This window comes from Rhinopithecus roxellana, chromosome 1, assembly GCF_007565055.1.
Source record: "Rhinopithecus roxellana isolate Shanxi Qingling chromosome 1, ASM756505v1, whole genome shotgun sequence".
NCBI lineage: Eukaryota > Metazoa > Chordata > Mammalia > Primates > Cercopithecidae > Rhinopithecus > Rhinopithecus roxellana.
Window position 1 is genome coordinate 98,069,556 of NC_044549.1, and position 16,121 is coordinate 98,085,676.

Here is a 16,121-nt window from a genome sequence, read left to right on the forward strand (position 1 = left end):
AGCAGGGAGTGGTGGCATACACCTGTAGTCTCAGCTACTTGGGCAGCTGAGATGGAATAATTGCTTGAACCCAGGAAGCAGAAGTTGCAGTGAGCAGAGATAGTCCCTCTGCATTCCAGCCTGGGGGACAGAGCGAGACCCCACATAAAAAAATAAAAATTAAAAAAAAAAAAAAGTATTTAGCAAATGCCTTGAAAACATGTGCTCAATACTTTTTAAAAATCTTTTTTCCCTAGAAACCTGCAAGTATAAAGCCACATCTATAAGTCAAGAAAAGCAAAGGAATTTAAAATCAATTATTTTACTTCTATCATCAGGTAATGGAAAGGACTAGGATCCATCTACACCATCAGATGATTTTTGGATGAAGCAATTCTGAACCGGGTAATAGAACTGCTTGGGAAAGCCCAGCTTTTTCTGGAAACAAAAGATTACCATTTGTTCCTTCGCAATCTCAGTGAATACAATATATGATAAATTCCAAGGAATTCAAATTTAACTAGTATTCATTAGGTTAATGAAACCAACTATAAATTACATTTGATTTAGGTGTACAAAAACATTAAGATGAGCACAAACAAGAATAGTATATGCAAAGGTCTACTTTTCACTTCACAATAGACCACAAGGAAGTAATACTTATACTCCTAAAACAGAGGCAGTTACAAATTTGCAGAAACCACAAACTGAAATAATCAGACATACATAAAACAGAGAGAAATTTGGCTAATATTTTAATATCCCAATGAAGAACCTGAAAAATGCTATGAAGATCATATGGAACCCACTCGTCAACAGAAAAGCCTGCCCATTAATGACACTCCAAGAAGTATCATGGTGTATGCGATTCACTTTCAAGTCTTCAGTAAACTAAAAATACAGAGGTATGAGACTTAAACAGATAATAATGAAAGCAAATATGACAAAACAAATCATTATATGATAAACAACCTGTTAACAAAGGAGGGTAGATGGAAAGTATGTAGTTGTTCTTTGCATTTTTTCAGCTTTTCTCTGTGTTGTAATCTCCTATGATACAAAATTTGAAAAGGAAATGAACATACATTCTAAGCTTAAAAGTATAACCGAAATTAGTCTCTTCTCCCCTTAAATAAATATTAAACATATTTCAGTAATAACTATATTTTATTTGAGGATTTTCAATAAACTATAAAACCAATCAATAGAATTGAGATAGACATAGAATTACCTTTGAATATAACAGAAGCTTCTGAATATGAATAAGAAGGGCTTCTTTTGAAGAAGAGCCCGCTTCCTGGGCTCAGAATTTCTTGTTTCAGCAGCCTGAATTTATTCCACTGGAATCCATCAAAGTATCAAGACCACACAAATTCAGTTAAAGTCAGTCAACTCACAGTAAGCAAAATTAGTTCTTGGCTTTTCCTTTTTTAACAGGAAGTTGACCTGTAGCTTCCAAATACTTATTAATGATGTCTTCTTGTGTGGATGGTAAACATGGCTGATACCTGCAGTACTCCATTGTGTATTCTCCCTTTCCCTAAGGATTTTAAAAAGAGAGAATTTTTTTTTTTTAAACTATCAAGTAAAGTTATGCAAGGTCAAGATTTTATAACATGATCATTGTGTAGGGTGGTCTTTTGAAGGGTGCTACAGTAAAGTTTAAACTTGCCTACCTCTGTGCATGACCGAAGTTCAGTGGAATAACCAAACATATCATTTAGAGGGACCTGAAAACAAACACAGTAGATATTTTAGCATTTGAGAAAATATTCGAGAAAAATACAGATGCACTTTAGCCATTTAATTCCTTTAGATTAAGATTTCTGCTCACTACACTTAGTTAAAAATAATCAAAAGCCAAAGAGAAACATTTTTGTTTTATTCCAAGTGGAAATCCTATTTGAAAATTATTTCATTTGACAGTTGCAACCAGAAACCAAATCTTTCCATTTCATGGAGTGAACACCATTGACAGCCTTCCCTCCTCATCCCCACTCCACTCTGTAGCCCCAGCCCAAGCACTCAGAACTGTTTCTTCTGAGAAAATGTGAATATAACTTTCCTTTGGACACCTTAATGATATGCTGAGAGTAGTGTTTTCCAGGAGGCCTTATGAAATGTAATAAACACTTTCTCCCTTGAGATTTAAGTCAAGAAAGGTATAGGCAAGGGAATTAAAAGGGATAAATTAAAGATAACTATGCAAATAAAGCTAAAATTAGAGAGATAATATACATCTTATTTTTCCTTTTCTTTTTAATTTGTCCATCTATGCTTATCCAAGAAAGAGAGATATATACATCTAAGAAATACATCTTAGATATATATATATAATATACATCTAAGAAAATGACACATTTACAAAAGGTCAAGATAAAATAAATCTTATATTTAACTTCTGCACTTAAGAGTTGCTCTAATAGCATGTTACAGAAAATGCCACATGTATAAAGCCACAAATTCAGCAAGGAAATGCGTCCATTTGCAAAAACAAAAGCTAATCTGGATTTCCTTCTATGGTTAATAAAAGCAGGACTGTCAATGACCAAGAGTACTTACATCTGCATACAGTGTAAAATAGTCCTCAACTCCGTCTTGTCCAGTGATCACCCCATGGCGTCGGTTAATTCCTGCAATTACTTGTCCCTGAAATTCATTTGGAGCTACAATTTCCACAGCCATAATAGGTTCAAGAATACATAATGTTGCATTTGCCACGGCTGGGTTAAAAAAAAAAAAGTTCATTAGTCTTCATACAAACTACAACTGTCCAGATATAAAAAAGGGAGAAAGATGACACTTTCCCAAAGGTACAAACACAAATAGCAAGCTTAAAATATTTGACCTAGACTCATTTTTCCTGTAGTAATAAGTCACTCTTCTAAATAGAAATTCCAACATTTAATTTTAATATTGTTATTTCCATTGTCATATTATTATCCTTAAAACTCATTAAATAGCAGAGAATAATACAAAAAGGTCTTAAAACAACATCTGATCAAGTCCTTTACCATCTAAATTATCCAACTCAGTTAGGTATTCTCTCTGAAAATCGTCAGGGGTAAAGATAATGACTGTTACAAATTTGACCAAGGTAAACCCTTTTTTTTTTTTTTTTTTTTTTTTTTGAGTCTTGCTTTGTCACCCAAGCTAGAGTGCAATGAGGCAATCTTGGCTCACTGCAACCTCCGTCTCCCAGGTTCAAGCAATTCTCCTGCCTCAGCCTCTGAGTAGCCAGGATTATAGGCATCTGCTACCACTAATTTTTGTATTTTTAGTAGAGACAGGCTTTTGTCATGTTGGTCAGGCTGGATAAACCCATTCTTTCTTGTAGTCCCTGGCAGACAGTTATTTTTAATTATAAGAAAATAACTTTTGTCACAGGGCAGGAGGGGACGTGGAGGGTACCCTTCCTATACTCAGAAGCAAGAATCAAGCCACGCCTATGATGTCTTTCCTTTTCTAGTCTGAACAATTTCAACACCTGATTGCGAATGAGAAGACCAAGTTTCTAGTTTTTGCTCTACCTCAAAGAAGTTATATGCCTTTTGGAAAAACACAGTTTGTCCAGGTCTCAAATTTTTTCATCTACAAAATAAGGATTCTGGACTAGATTTGACCATTTAAACACTAAAACTCAGTGCACTTGTATTTATTTTTATCCCGTTTAATATATAACCAAAACACTTCTTTCTGTTACAGTGCTAATGTTTAAATGTAACAATATGGAGAGAATATAATAAAACTTCAAACATTTATACTTAATTTGGAAGTTGTGATAGTGACAAATACTTCAAGTCTCGGGTTTGTTAAATTATCTCCAAATAAAGGCTTTCAGCAAAACACAGAAATGATGACAAGGGTAATATTTTGTTTAAATATAATCACAGGTTTTCCAGAAGTATCCATTCGATTATAATAAACCAAAACTAAAAATCTTTCTTATATATTCACTTAGTGCTTCTTCTAGAGACAGTACAGCTTAACTGCAATAATTATGACAACAAGAATATAATTAGAAATATTTTTAAATTTAAATCATATCCTAGCTCACATCTACCCTCAAATAATTAGTTCTAATGAGTGAATTTTGTTCTGAAAGAGAAATAACTGAACTCAAAGAGGTACTGCAGACTCCTATGCTTCACTGGCTAAGCCCTGCAGAAACCTACATGGACATCTAAATCAGACTAACAATTTTAGAGTGTAGAAACAGTTCTGTTCCTTGCATAACTTCTTTACAACAGCAGAGCGTCCTTGGCTCTAAAGAAATGTAATTAATATGAAAAAAAGCGCCCAGAAGGAGAGATGTGAGCAGACATATCTAGATTTAGTTACACATTATCTAATGTTCTCAACAGGATAAGTAATGTAAAACATCTAGGTTGTGAAAGGGTAAAGGGAAGGAAAGAGGCAAGTATATGGTGTCCATCACTCAATTATTGAGGACAGTCTTTCTGGTTCTATTTCACATCCCCTTACCCTGCTCCCTTCCTTTTAATTCTCTAAATCTACTCCCTGATTTAGTTCCAAATGAATCTTATCTTTACACATGTCTTCCTCTAATCCTATACCATGAGATAAGATTCCAAAGCCAACGCGCCAGCCATTTTTCAATAGCCACATTGCATCCAAGTCCTAAAAGAAATTTTTCCTCCAGCAGATCTGTAGTCAAGTCAGTTTCACCTTTCAGTTTTAGGTTACATCACTGATCAGTCTCATAAACAATATTTAAAATTAGGTTCAAATGAATTCTAGTGTTCATTTTTAAAATCAAGAATACGGGAGAATGTGAACTATTGTTCTTCCAATTTTGATAAGATATAACATATAATAATAGTATACTGTTATAATAACTATAATATCTTACAGTTATAAGCTATTCTTATATTAAGCTCATTTACCAACATTTTCACTGTAAAACTCTAATATGGCATTCAACAGAGGTGTACGTAAAAAAAAGTTGATTTTCTTGCTGAGTGTGGCAAGAACTTCTTTTCACCTGAGTTTTATATTTTTGTCTTTTTTTTTTTTATCAGGATAGAAAAAGCTAATTTTTATTTTTACTTTAAATCTAATGTTTTTTTAAAAAGTTTCAATTTTTAACTGACAAATAATAATTATATAGGCCAAGCGCAGTGGTGGCTTACGCCTGGCAGGTGGATCACTTGAGGTCAGGAGTTCAAGACCAGCCTGGCCAACAGGGTGAGACCCTGTCTCTACTAAAACTACAAAAATTAGCTGGGTGTGGTGGCATGCACCTGTAATCTCAGCTACTTGGGAGGCTGAGGCAGGAGAATCACTTGAACCCAGGAGGCGGAGGTTGCAGTGAGCTGAGATCACACAACTGCACTCCAGTCTGGGCGACAGACAATACAATAATAATAATATACAATAATAATAAGAATAATTGTATATATTTGGGGGATACAGTGTGATGTTTTCAAGATTTTTGTCTTTCAATCACGGAGAAATAAAAATCAGATGAAGAAACAGTAAGGTAACTTATTTCTCATGCTAGCATCCTGCTTGTTTGTATAGTATATCTTATAAAAAATAAAACTACTCAGCCAGCCATGGTGGCTAACACTATAATCCCAACACTTTGGGAAGCTGAGGCAAGAGGATCACTTGAGCCCAGGAGTTTATGAGACCAGCCTGGGCAACAAAGTAATAACCCATCTCTACATAAAATAACAATTAAAAAAATTAGCCAGGCATGGTGGCATGCCCCTGTACTCCCAGCTACTCAGGAGGCTGAGATGGAGAATCACTTGAGCCCAGGAGTTCAAGGTTGCAGTAAGTCAAGATTGTGATACTGCACTCCAGCGTGGGTGACAGAGCAAGACCCTGTCTCAAAAATAGAAAAGTAATCCCAGAAATTTGGAAGGCCAAGGTGGGCAGATTACTTGAGGTCAGGAGTTCAAGACCACCGTGGCCAACATGGCGAAACCCTGTCTCTACTAAAAATACAAAAATTAGCTGGGCGTGGTGGTGCATGCCTATAATCTCAGCTACCTGGGAGGCTGAGGCATAAGAATTGCTTGAAACTGTGAGGTGGAGGTTGCAGTGAGTAAAGACCACACCACTGCACTCCAGCTCCAGCCTGGGTAACAGAGTGAAACTCTGTCTCACAAAAAAAAAAAAAAAAAAAACCTCAATTCAATTATAATCTAGTGTTTTCCCCCTGTACATCTAATAGGCAATCATACTTAATATATATACTATACCTAAATAACAAAAAACTAAATGGTACATATTCAACTGTTTAGTTAATATTCATATACATTTTTTCCACAGGAAATATATATATATAAATATATTAGCTCCAAATGAATCTTACCCTTACACATGCCTTCCTCTAACCCTAGACCATGAGACAAACAAAGCTCCAAACCTAACTCACCCTGCCATTTTTGGATGGTGCATTGCATCCAAGTCCTAAAAGTAATATTATATATATACATATTTTATATTTTTTATATATAAAGTGGCCATATACATTTTTTTCCACAGGATATATTTATATATATTATCTGTATTTTTTATATATCTTTTTCCCACAGTATATTATACATATTATATATTTATATATACTTTATATAGTTTACATATATTTTATACTTTGTTATATATTATACACTTTATATATAGTATATATGCATATATACTTTGTATTTTATATAAACACATCTACAAATATATATACATATATGATATATAACATATATATCCTGTAGGAAAACATATATGGCCACTTTATTTATATATGTATATATATGGCCACATACACCTGTATTTACTTATATTTAAATGTAGGATCAGTTAAAAAGGATGAGGCTCCTTGTTGATTGATAACCATATCAATTATCTGACTTTATGTAACCTCTATTTCCAGGAAAGCTACCAATTTCCAGTAAAGAACCACCATAGAACAATCAGTACTAATTTGTTTTAACTGTACTTTTAAAAAGTATATAAAGTGATTATAACTAATTTGTCAGTTTAAGGCATACTAAAGTGGTAAACACACAGAGGTAAAAACACAAGTATTTTAATATGAGTCATACCTAATAAAGTCTCATTTTGTCATTTTATTTACTGGTTTCCTATTTACACAATCTTCAGACTGTGACAAGATCTCTACATCATAAATTTCAACTGCATTTTTAATAGAGAGCTGATATAAAGGAAACCTCTTTTTCATAACTGAGAAACTGAAACATAAATGAGGAATCAGCAACTCTCCCCAACCACTGCCCCCCACACCTGATCACAGATGCAAAGTGTGACCAAAAATACCATAAAGTTCAAATTCATACAGAATCAATAAATCCTGATCTACAGAATGTTTAGGAAATACTATGATTAAAGTTTCTACTGTCCACTTTAATCCTCTTTGATAAAAGATATTTTGGAAATATTTTGTGAATCATAATTCTACTGTGTAAAGACACTTGTGGACATTACTAATGTATTTTCACATAAAGGACATGGAAAAGATGACAAAGAGAATGGAATTTTCTGGCTTCAGGAAATGGCTTTGAAGTTCCTTTCTTGAATAATCCTGATGTGAAACTGTTATGTTGTCACTAGCTTTTTTTCTCTTAAAAGCAAAGAATCAGATATGTTTGCAACTGCATAAGGTTCTAGTTCATCAGCATTTAAATACAAATATTATTCTGTGAGAAATGTTGACAATTTTAGCAGTTTTGCAAGAAATCTGCATTGTGAATAAGGTTTACCAAATTCTTTCAAAATACTTTGCCATCCTCAAAATGCCTAAAAGCATACGATGTCATAATGAAGAAATTACTTACAAATTTATGGATTTCTTGACATTTGAATAAGTCACTAGAAATAACAAGACTGTGGTAAAGACACCTTTTAAAAATTTCTTAGAATTCTGAACATTTCAGTCTTCTCTATTAAAAACAGAACTTATAAATTATCTATGAATTCAAATACCTGAAAGAAAACCCCAGAGAATGTAAGAGAATACGGCAGTCTTTTAGTTTTGCAAGAAAGAGAACGTAATAATCTACCTTGATCTCAATTCCATAAAGATTCGCCCACTACCTACAATATTCCCTGTGGTGCCTAGGGCTCTGGGTGAAGAAGACTAAAAATAGTGTTGCCTTCTGAGGCTATGATGATCTATCAGGAAAACAGATATGCTAAGGTACCCGGGCACAGCATACCTTGTTTAAGAGCACCTTCTCCTGCTCGGATGAAAGAGATTTCATTAGAATCAACCATGTGGTGTGCTCCATCTTGCAGGACAAACCGGAGCCCAGAGAGCTTGTGACCAGAAAGAGGGCCCTTCTCGCAGGCATCTAAAAACCCCTGTTAATGAATGAACACAACTTCTGGAGAGAGTGGATTTTACTTGCAGATACATTATCAAGAACCCCAAAATATTTGTGTTCAGAAGTGTACGTTTTTATGTGTGCTGTATTTCACCCCTCAAAGGAGAATTTTTAAAAAATGTTTAACAACTTTACTATTGTTTTTTAACTTTTAAGTTCAGGGGTACATGTATAGGTTTGTTACACAGGTAAACTTGTGTCATGGGGTTTGTTGTATAGATTATTTCATCTCTCAGGTATTAAGCCTGGTACCCATTAGTTATTTTTTCCTGATCCTCTTCTTCTCACCCTTCACCCTCTAATAGGCCCCAGTGTGTGTTGTTCCCCTCTTTGTATCCATGTGTTCTCTTCATTTAGCTCTCATTTATAAGCAAGAACATGTGGTATTTGGTTTTTCATTCCTGAGTTAGTTTGCTAAAGATAATGGCCTCTAGCTCCATCCATGCCCCTCCCTGCAAAGGACATGATATTGTTCTTTTTTATGGCTGCATAGTATTGGTGTGTATGTACCACATTTTCTTTATCCAGCCTATCATTGATGAGCATTTAGGCTGATTCCATGTCTTTGCTATTGTAAATAGTACAACTTTACTATTTAAGTTTACTACTGTGGCATTTAGATGAACAATTCCTTGGAAAAGCATATTAGTTAAGGGCATAAGCTGGTTTGAAAGCAAGACTTAAAGTGCTAACAGTCACTTTCTCATAACCTCATCTGCAGGAATTACTCAACTCAATTACTCATAACACATCATAGAGACAGCGTGATCTTAATTTTACAATGAGGAATCAGTGGAAAGGCAAAACTAAGAAACTCCCTAAAAGAAAACCCCCACCAAAATTGGTGTTTATTCACTAGCTGTGTCTTGAGCCCCATACTGCATACCTCTAACTGCTTTGCCTCATTGGTAGATCACTACATTACAGCTCTGGTGTTACAAAATGTCAGTAAGAACTAGAATTAAAGAGTAATTCACGATTTTTTCAAATCTAATTCTTTTAAAAAGAATAGCTTTGTTGAAGTATAACTGATATACAATAAACTACACATATTTAAAGAGCACCATTTGATGAGCTTGCAATTTTTATTAATTCAGTCACTTAACAAATACTTGTAGAGCTCCTACCACTTGTTAGTTTTTCTTGGCAACACAGTAACATGGCTGCACAGATAGCACAAAATATTTCTTGACATTTCAAAACTGTAAGTTATATTTGCTGTAAAAATCTAAGTTCTCCTTCATCTACATTCATCTTAATGGATGTAAGAATTTAAAGTGTGTGAATGACAAAATATTGTCTTGAAATAGAATACATTAATCACACACACACAAAAAATGCTCCACCACTGAAATCAAAACTATAACCTGTTAATAAGATCTTCTAAGTTAAAAGGTTAAAAACAAAAACTGGTCGGGCACAGCGGCTCACGCCTGTAATCCCAGCACTTTGGGAGGCCAAGGCAGGCAGATCATGAGGTCAGGAGATCGAGACCATCTTGGCTAACATGGTGAAACCCCGTCTCTACTAAAAAAAATACAAAAGATTAGCCGGGCGTGGTGGCACGTGCCTGTAGTCCCAGCTACTAGGGAGGCTGAGGCAGGAGAATGGCGTAAACCAGGGAGGTGGAGCTTGCAGTGAGCCGATACTGCGTCACTGCACTCCAGTCTGGGTGACAGAGCGAGACTCGGTCTCAAAAAAAAAAAAAAAAAAAAAAAAAAAAAAAAAAAAAAAAACACAGTCTATGTGAATTAATTAAGGGTTAACAACGGTTTTTTTTTTCTTTTTTCTTTTTTCCATTTTGGAGACAGGGTCTTACTGTCGTCCAGGCTAGAGTGCAGTGGTGCACAGCTCACTACAGTCTCTATCTTCTGGGCTCAAGCAATCCTCCCCTCCTACCTCAGCCTCCAGAGCAGCTGGGACTACAGGTGTGTGCCACTACACCAGGCTAATTTTTTTTTCTATTTTCATTTTTCTGTAGAGATGGAGTTTCAGCATGTTGCCCAGGCTGGTCTCAAACTCCTGGGCTCAAGTGTTCTGCCCACCTCAGCATCCCAAAATGTTAGGATTACAGGCATGAACCATCGTGCCCGGCCTACAACAGTCATAAAGCAAATGACCTGGAAAGCGAACAAAACACCCCTCACATGTGCAAAGCACTTCTCCAAGGAAATGTCACATAGTCTTATCTGATCCTCAATTTTGTGAGGGGTGCAGGTTTAAGTATTTTCTCTCAGTTTACAAATGAAGAAACTGTTCTGAATATTGATTTACCAAAGCATATTAATCAGTAGTAGAAATGAGACAGTAGCACCCAGGTGCTGGGAATCTAAAGAATGATCATTCAGCTACAACAGTACACATAAAACTCTTACAAATCCCTAAGAACTACTACAAATTTTAATTGCTGATTACAATAGAGTAGTTTCAATTTATTAAGAAAAATACAACTATGATTCAGAAACATAATAATTTCCCATCATTGTCACAGCATGGATTTATAGCTCTTTTACTTAATGAACTAGACATTCTAAATCAGATGGAGAGCCTAATAATCAGAGAAACAGGAATGTAACTAAAACAAACCGTGATAGATAACGTGATGGAAGATAAAGTATGATTTAATACGTGATGAACTGCTTTTAGTAAGTAAAAATGCAAAAACGCTTTTTAAAAAATTTACCTTTTCTACAGCAGGCACAAACTGCTTTGGAATATTTGATCCGAATGTTTCATCTGAAAACTCCAATTTAGTGTAGTCCTCTGGGTCCAGAGGCTCCAGGACACCTATTACTTTTCCATACTGGCCTGCACCACCTGATTGTTTTTTATGTGTAAACTCAAACCTGAAAGTGATTTAGGAGAAAAAAAAAAAAAAAAAAGGAGCATTATGTAATTACAAAATAAAGTAACCCCTATTAATTTAAAAGAACACATTTGATTATTTATTTATTATCATGGTCTTTTAATAAAAGTTTACTGTAGATTTTAAAAAGAACCCTCTCTTTTCTGTTTTTACTTGAAGTGAGGGTGGGATATACTACCCAAGGTAATACACAGATGAATTTCACAAATAAAAAAGTAAAAGTGAGTAATTAAAAGAAAAAGGTCAGTCTACGGTTCTTGTTTTAATAACCTACATTCCGAAGACCTTGCCCATTTCCCTGGAACACAGTGTTCTTTCTTTAAATCTCTGTAACCAAAGACATCTACTTGAAAATAGGACCTTTGATGGCTAAGTTAATTTATTCAGATAGTTCCTATTTGATTTTATTCCTTGGGCATCACAGACTCAGGCAATACAAGAAAAGGGATTTCCAAGTGAAATAATTAATACCTGAAAATGATCGGTGGCAAAATGATAGAGACTAACATAAGTCAGTCATTCAACAGACACAAAAACATATTTAAACACAGGTCAGTGTTTACTTCAAACCACTAATGGCAACATTAATATGATAGAATAAGCACTTTACATACATACTAAAGATATGTAAACACAGGCTACTGCTTCACTGGAAAAATAATTTCATGAGTATCTACTGTTTGCAAGGCATTTCTTCCTTTAAATTGAAATCTTCCTCAAGACTACACGATGGAAGAGGCCAGCTGCTTTCAAAATTATTAGCAGGTAAGAAAATGGACATTAATGAGTGTGCATTCCTGCATACAAATCTGACAGTGGTTTGGAAAAAGCAAATATCAATATTTGCCTGTTCTAAGCTGTTAGGAGATGCCAGCTTACAACAGGCAAATTTCCAAAACTGCGGAACGCTCTCATATTCTCAAGTATATACAACGTTTTCTATGAGACATTTTAAATCATGTTTTCGATTTGTCAACAATGTAACATCTATACAAACGTACTCTAGATCTGTGTTGTCTATATGGTAATAACTAACCATGGCTGTTTACATTTAAATTAAAAGATTTCCATCACTGCATCAAGTTCTACTGGGCAGCAATGCTCTAAAGAACCAAATCACAAACAAGTAACTCCACACAGTTTCAGGAACCATAACTGAATTTATAATCGAGAGAGTGCCAAACAACAGAATACTTCTGTGCCAGGCTTATGTTAAGTACCTTATATGGATTGTCTTACTTGTTCTTTACCACAAACCCATGAAGTAGGTATTATTTTTATCACCATTTTACAGATGAGAAACCTGAGGGACAGAGAGACTAACTTGCCCAATGTGACAGAGCATTAAGTGGCAGAGTCAGGATTTGCTCTAAAACCAAGGATCTTAAACATTCTTCTAGAAGGCTAATACAAAAAAGATATAAACTAACTTACAAACGCTGGGGTTAGTTTATTCACTTCAAAAGCTAACAGACGGTGCTACAAGAAGACAGATTTTGCAGTAGTTTTAGAAAAAGTAAAGGTACAAGAACTAAGACTGCCTGACAGGCAGCTAAACAAATGCTGAAGGTGAAAGAAGTGTCACACTATGAAAGACAATTTCATTTTGGCAAAACATCATCTGTCACATTAAAATGAATGTTGATTAGAATTGTTGGGTGGGGAGGGGTTGAGGGAAGAGAAATTACCTATTGGGTACAATGAATATTATCTGGTAGATGGTTACACCAAAAGCCCCAGACTTCACCACTACCCAATATATCCATGTAACAAAACTACACCTGTACCCACTCAATCTATTTTTTTAATCGAAAAAAAAAAAAAATTATGTCAGGGCCACATTGTTTTCAACAACAAAAAATATATATATATGTAAGAATTGTGTTGGCTTTGTTGTTTACCTGAAATTTGCAGATTTGTTTTGACTTCAGAATCATAACAAAGTTGCAAGCAATGGGCACTTCTAGTAATTATGTTTTTAAGAGAGCCTAAATTGGTATGTATACTTTTAAATGCCTATTATCTCACAACCAGTGTTACTAGCTTTGATATACAGAGATGGTGACTGCATTCATAAGGCTTCAAAATGGTGACTTGAGGAAGCTCACATATTGTATTTCTCAGTACTGGTGGTAATACACGAGATGTTAACTAGCGTGAAACCTAAAATTTCATTATCAGCAAAAAGCTCTGAGTTATCAGAATGTACTCAGCCACTTTCCTGGACACTATCAGCAGAGGACCTATTCAAAAACCTCACACACACAACGACAACCTAAGGGGCTGGCTCACAGATACATGACTCATCAAAAGGAAAAAAAAATAAGAGAAAAAAATTCCTCCAACTTCTTAGAAAAGGCCTTAAGAGGAGAACTAACCATTTCATCCTTTAGTTACTTTATAGTTGCTGGCTAATATAACTAGAAAAGATGAGAAATGCTTTATTGCTATTAATTTTTTAAAAAGCTACGTAGTCCAAAGAAACACTGTATTTATAAATTAAAACAGTTTATGAGGAAGACAGTATATTACAAATGCATTTTTGTTCATTTTCTTTTTCAAAGCATCACAACATACAGGCATATCTTGGAGGCATTGTGGGTTCAGTAACAGACAACTGCAATGAAGCCAATATCACAATAAAGCAAGTCACACAAATTGTGTTCCTAGTGATTACAAAAGCTGTATGTTTACACGATACTGTAGTCTATTAAGTATGCAATAGCATTATGTCTAAACAAAAATCCCACCATACGTATCTTAATTAAAAAATACTTTATTGCTAAAAAATGTTAACAATCATCTGAAACTTCAGCATCAGAATTAGAAGTAGGCACTGAAGGTCTGGGAGCCTAGAGGGTCTTAGCTTGATGCTGATGGCTACTGACTGATCAAGGTGGTGGCTGCCGAAGGTTGAGGTGGCTGTGGCAATTTCTTTTAAAATGTTTTTTAGAGATGAGTCTATTGCCCTAGTTGCCCAGGGCTGGTCTCAAAGTCCTGGCCTCAAGTGATCTTCCTGCCTCAGCCTCCCAAGTAGCTGGAATTAAAGGTGTGAACCACTTCACCCAGTCACATGACAATTTCTTAAGACAAGACAACAATGAAGTCGGCCCCATTGATTGACTTTCCCTTTCACAAGACTTCTCTGTAGCATGTGATGCTGTTTGAAAGGATTATATCCATAGCAGAATTTCTTTCAAAACTGGAGTCAATCATCTCAAACCTTGCCACTGCTTTATCAACCAGGTTTACCCTTTGTTATAATTTTAACAATGTTTGCAGTGTCTTCAACAGGAGTAGATCCCATCTCAAGAAACTACTTTCTTTGCTCATCCATAGAAGAAGGAACTCCTCATCTGCTCAAGTTTGAACATGAAATTGTAGGACTTCAGTCACATCTTCAGGCTCCACTTCTAATTCTAGTTCTCCTGCTATTTCCAATACATTCACTGTTACTTCATCCACTGAAGTCTTAAACCTCTCAAAGTCATCCATGAAGGTTGGAATCAACTTATTCCAAACTCCTGGTAATGTTATTTTGACCTCCTCCCAGGACTCACAAATGTTCTTAATGTCATCTAGAATGGTGAACCCTTTCCAGGTTTTCAATTTACTTTGCCCAGATCCATCAGAGGAATCAACCTATGGCAGCGATCACCTTACAAAATGTATTTCTTAAATAATAAGACTTGAAAGTCAAAATTACTCTTTGATCCAGGGGTTGCAGAATGAATGTTGTATTAGCGGGCACGGAAACAATATTAATCTCTCTGTACATCTCCATCAGAGCTCTTGTGTGACAGGTGAATTGTCAATGAACAGTAATCTTTTGAAAGAATCTTTTTTTCTAAGCAATGGATTTTAAACATTCAGTAAGCCATGCTGTAAACAGATGTGCTGTCACCCAGGCTTTGTTATTCCATTTGTAGAGTATAGGCAGAGTAGATTTAGCATAATTATTATGGGCCCTAGGATTTTGACAATGGGAAAGGGGCACTATCTTCAAACTTAGTCACCCGCTGCATTAGCCCCTAAGAAGAGAGTCACAGCCCGTCCTTTGAAGATTTGAAGCTAGGCACCAACTTCTCTACAGCTATGAAAGTCAAAGATGGCATCTTCTTCCAAAAGAGGGAGGTTTCATCTACACTGAAAATCTCTGTTGTTTGACTGGGCATGGTGGCTCATGCCTGTAATGCCAGCACTCTGGGAGGCCGAGGCAGGTGGATCACGAGGTCAGGAGTTTGAGACCAGCCTGACCAATATGTGAAATTCTGTCTCTACTAAAAATACAAAACTTAGTCGGGCATAGTGGCGGATGCCTGTAATCCCAGCTACTTGGGAGGCTGAAGCAGGAGAACAGCTTGAACCCAGGAGGCAGAGGCTCACCACAGTGAGCTGAGATCATGCCACTGCAATCCATCCTGGGCAAGAGTGAAACTCCATCTTAAAAAAAAAAAAAAAAAAAAAAAGAAGAAAAGAAAATCTGTTGTTTCGTGTAGCCAACATCATCAATGATCTTAGGAGATCACTGATCACTACCGCAGCTTCCACATCAGCACTTGCTGCTTCACCTCTCACTTTTACGTTACAGAGATGGCTTCTTTCCTTAAACCTCATGAACCAACATCTGCTAGCTTCAAACTTTTCTTCTGCAACTTTCTCACCTCTCTCAGCCTTCATAAAATTGAACAGAGTTAGAGCCTTGCTCTGGATTAAGCTTTGACAGAGAGAGAGACATTTGATATAAGATGATGGGCAAGCAGACAGATGGTATTTAAAGGCAAAGTCAATCAGAACCCCCAAATCCCAGGAGACAATAATAAGCATGAAACTGGGGCCCAAGTCCAGAATCCAGATTTACTGCGGAACCTACATAAGTGGAAAAAAAGAGACCTCAAGAGTCT

The 16,121-nt window shown here is 35.8% G+C and overlaps 1 protein-coding gene across 3 annotated transcripts in view; it reads right to left on the reverse strand.

Moving 5' to 3' along the window:
* Positions 1-285: 285 nt before the first annotated feature.
* GFM1 (G elongation factor mitochondrial 1) overlaps positions 286-16,121 on the reverse strand; it is a 45,756-nt gene continuing 29,920 nt past the window's right edge. For 2 of the 3 annotated variants that reach the window (XM_010367784.2, XM_030928286.1), the window contains exons 14-18: positions 11,035-11,197; positions 8,184-8,328; positions 2,542-2,702; positions 1,656-1,709; positions 286-1,519 (exon numbers count right to left, since the gene is read on the reverse strand). In XM_010367784.2, coding sequence (XP_010366086.1) covers positions 1,388-1,519; positions 1,656-1,709; positions 2,542-2,702; positions 8,184-8,328; positions 11,035-11,197 — 655 coding nt within the window. In that variant the 3' untranslated portion in view covers positions 286-1,387. The remainder of the gene's footprint in view (positions 1,520-1,655; positions 1,710-2,541; positions 2,703-8,183; positions 8,329-11,034; positions 11,198-16,121) is intronic. The other variant, XR_748468.2, reaches the window with a different exon arrangement.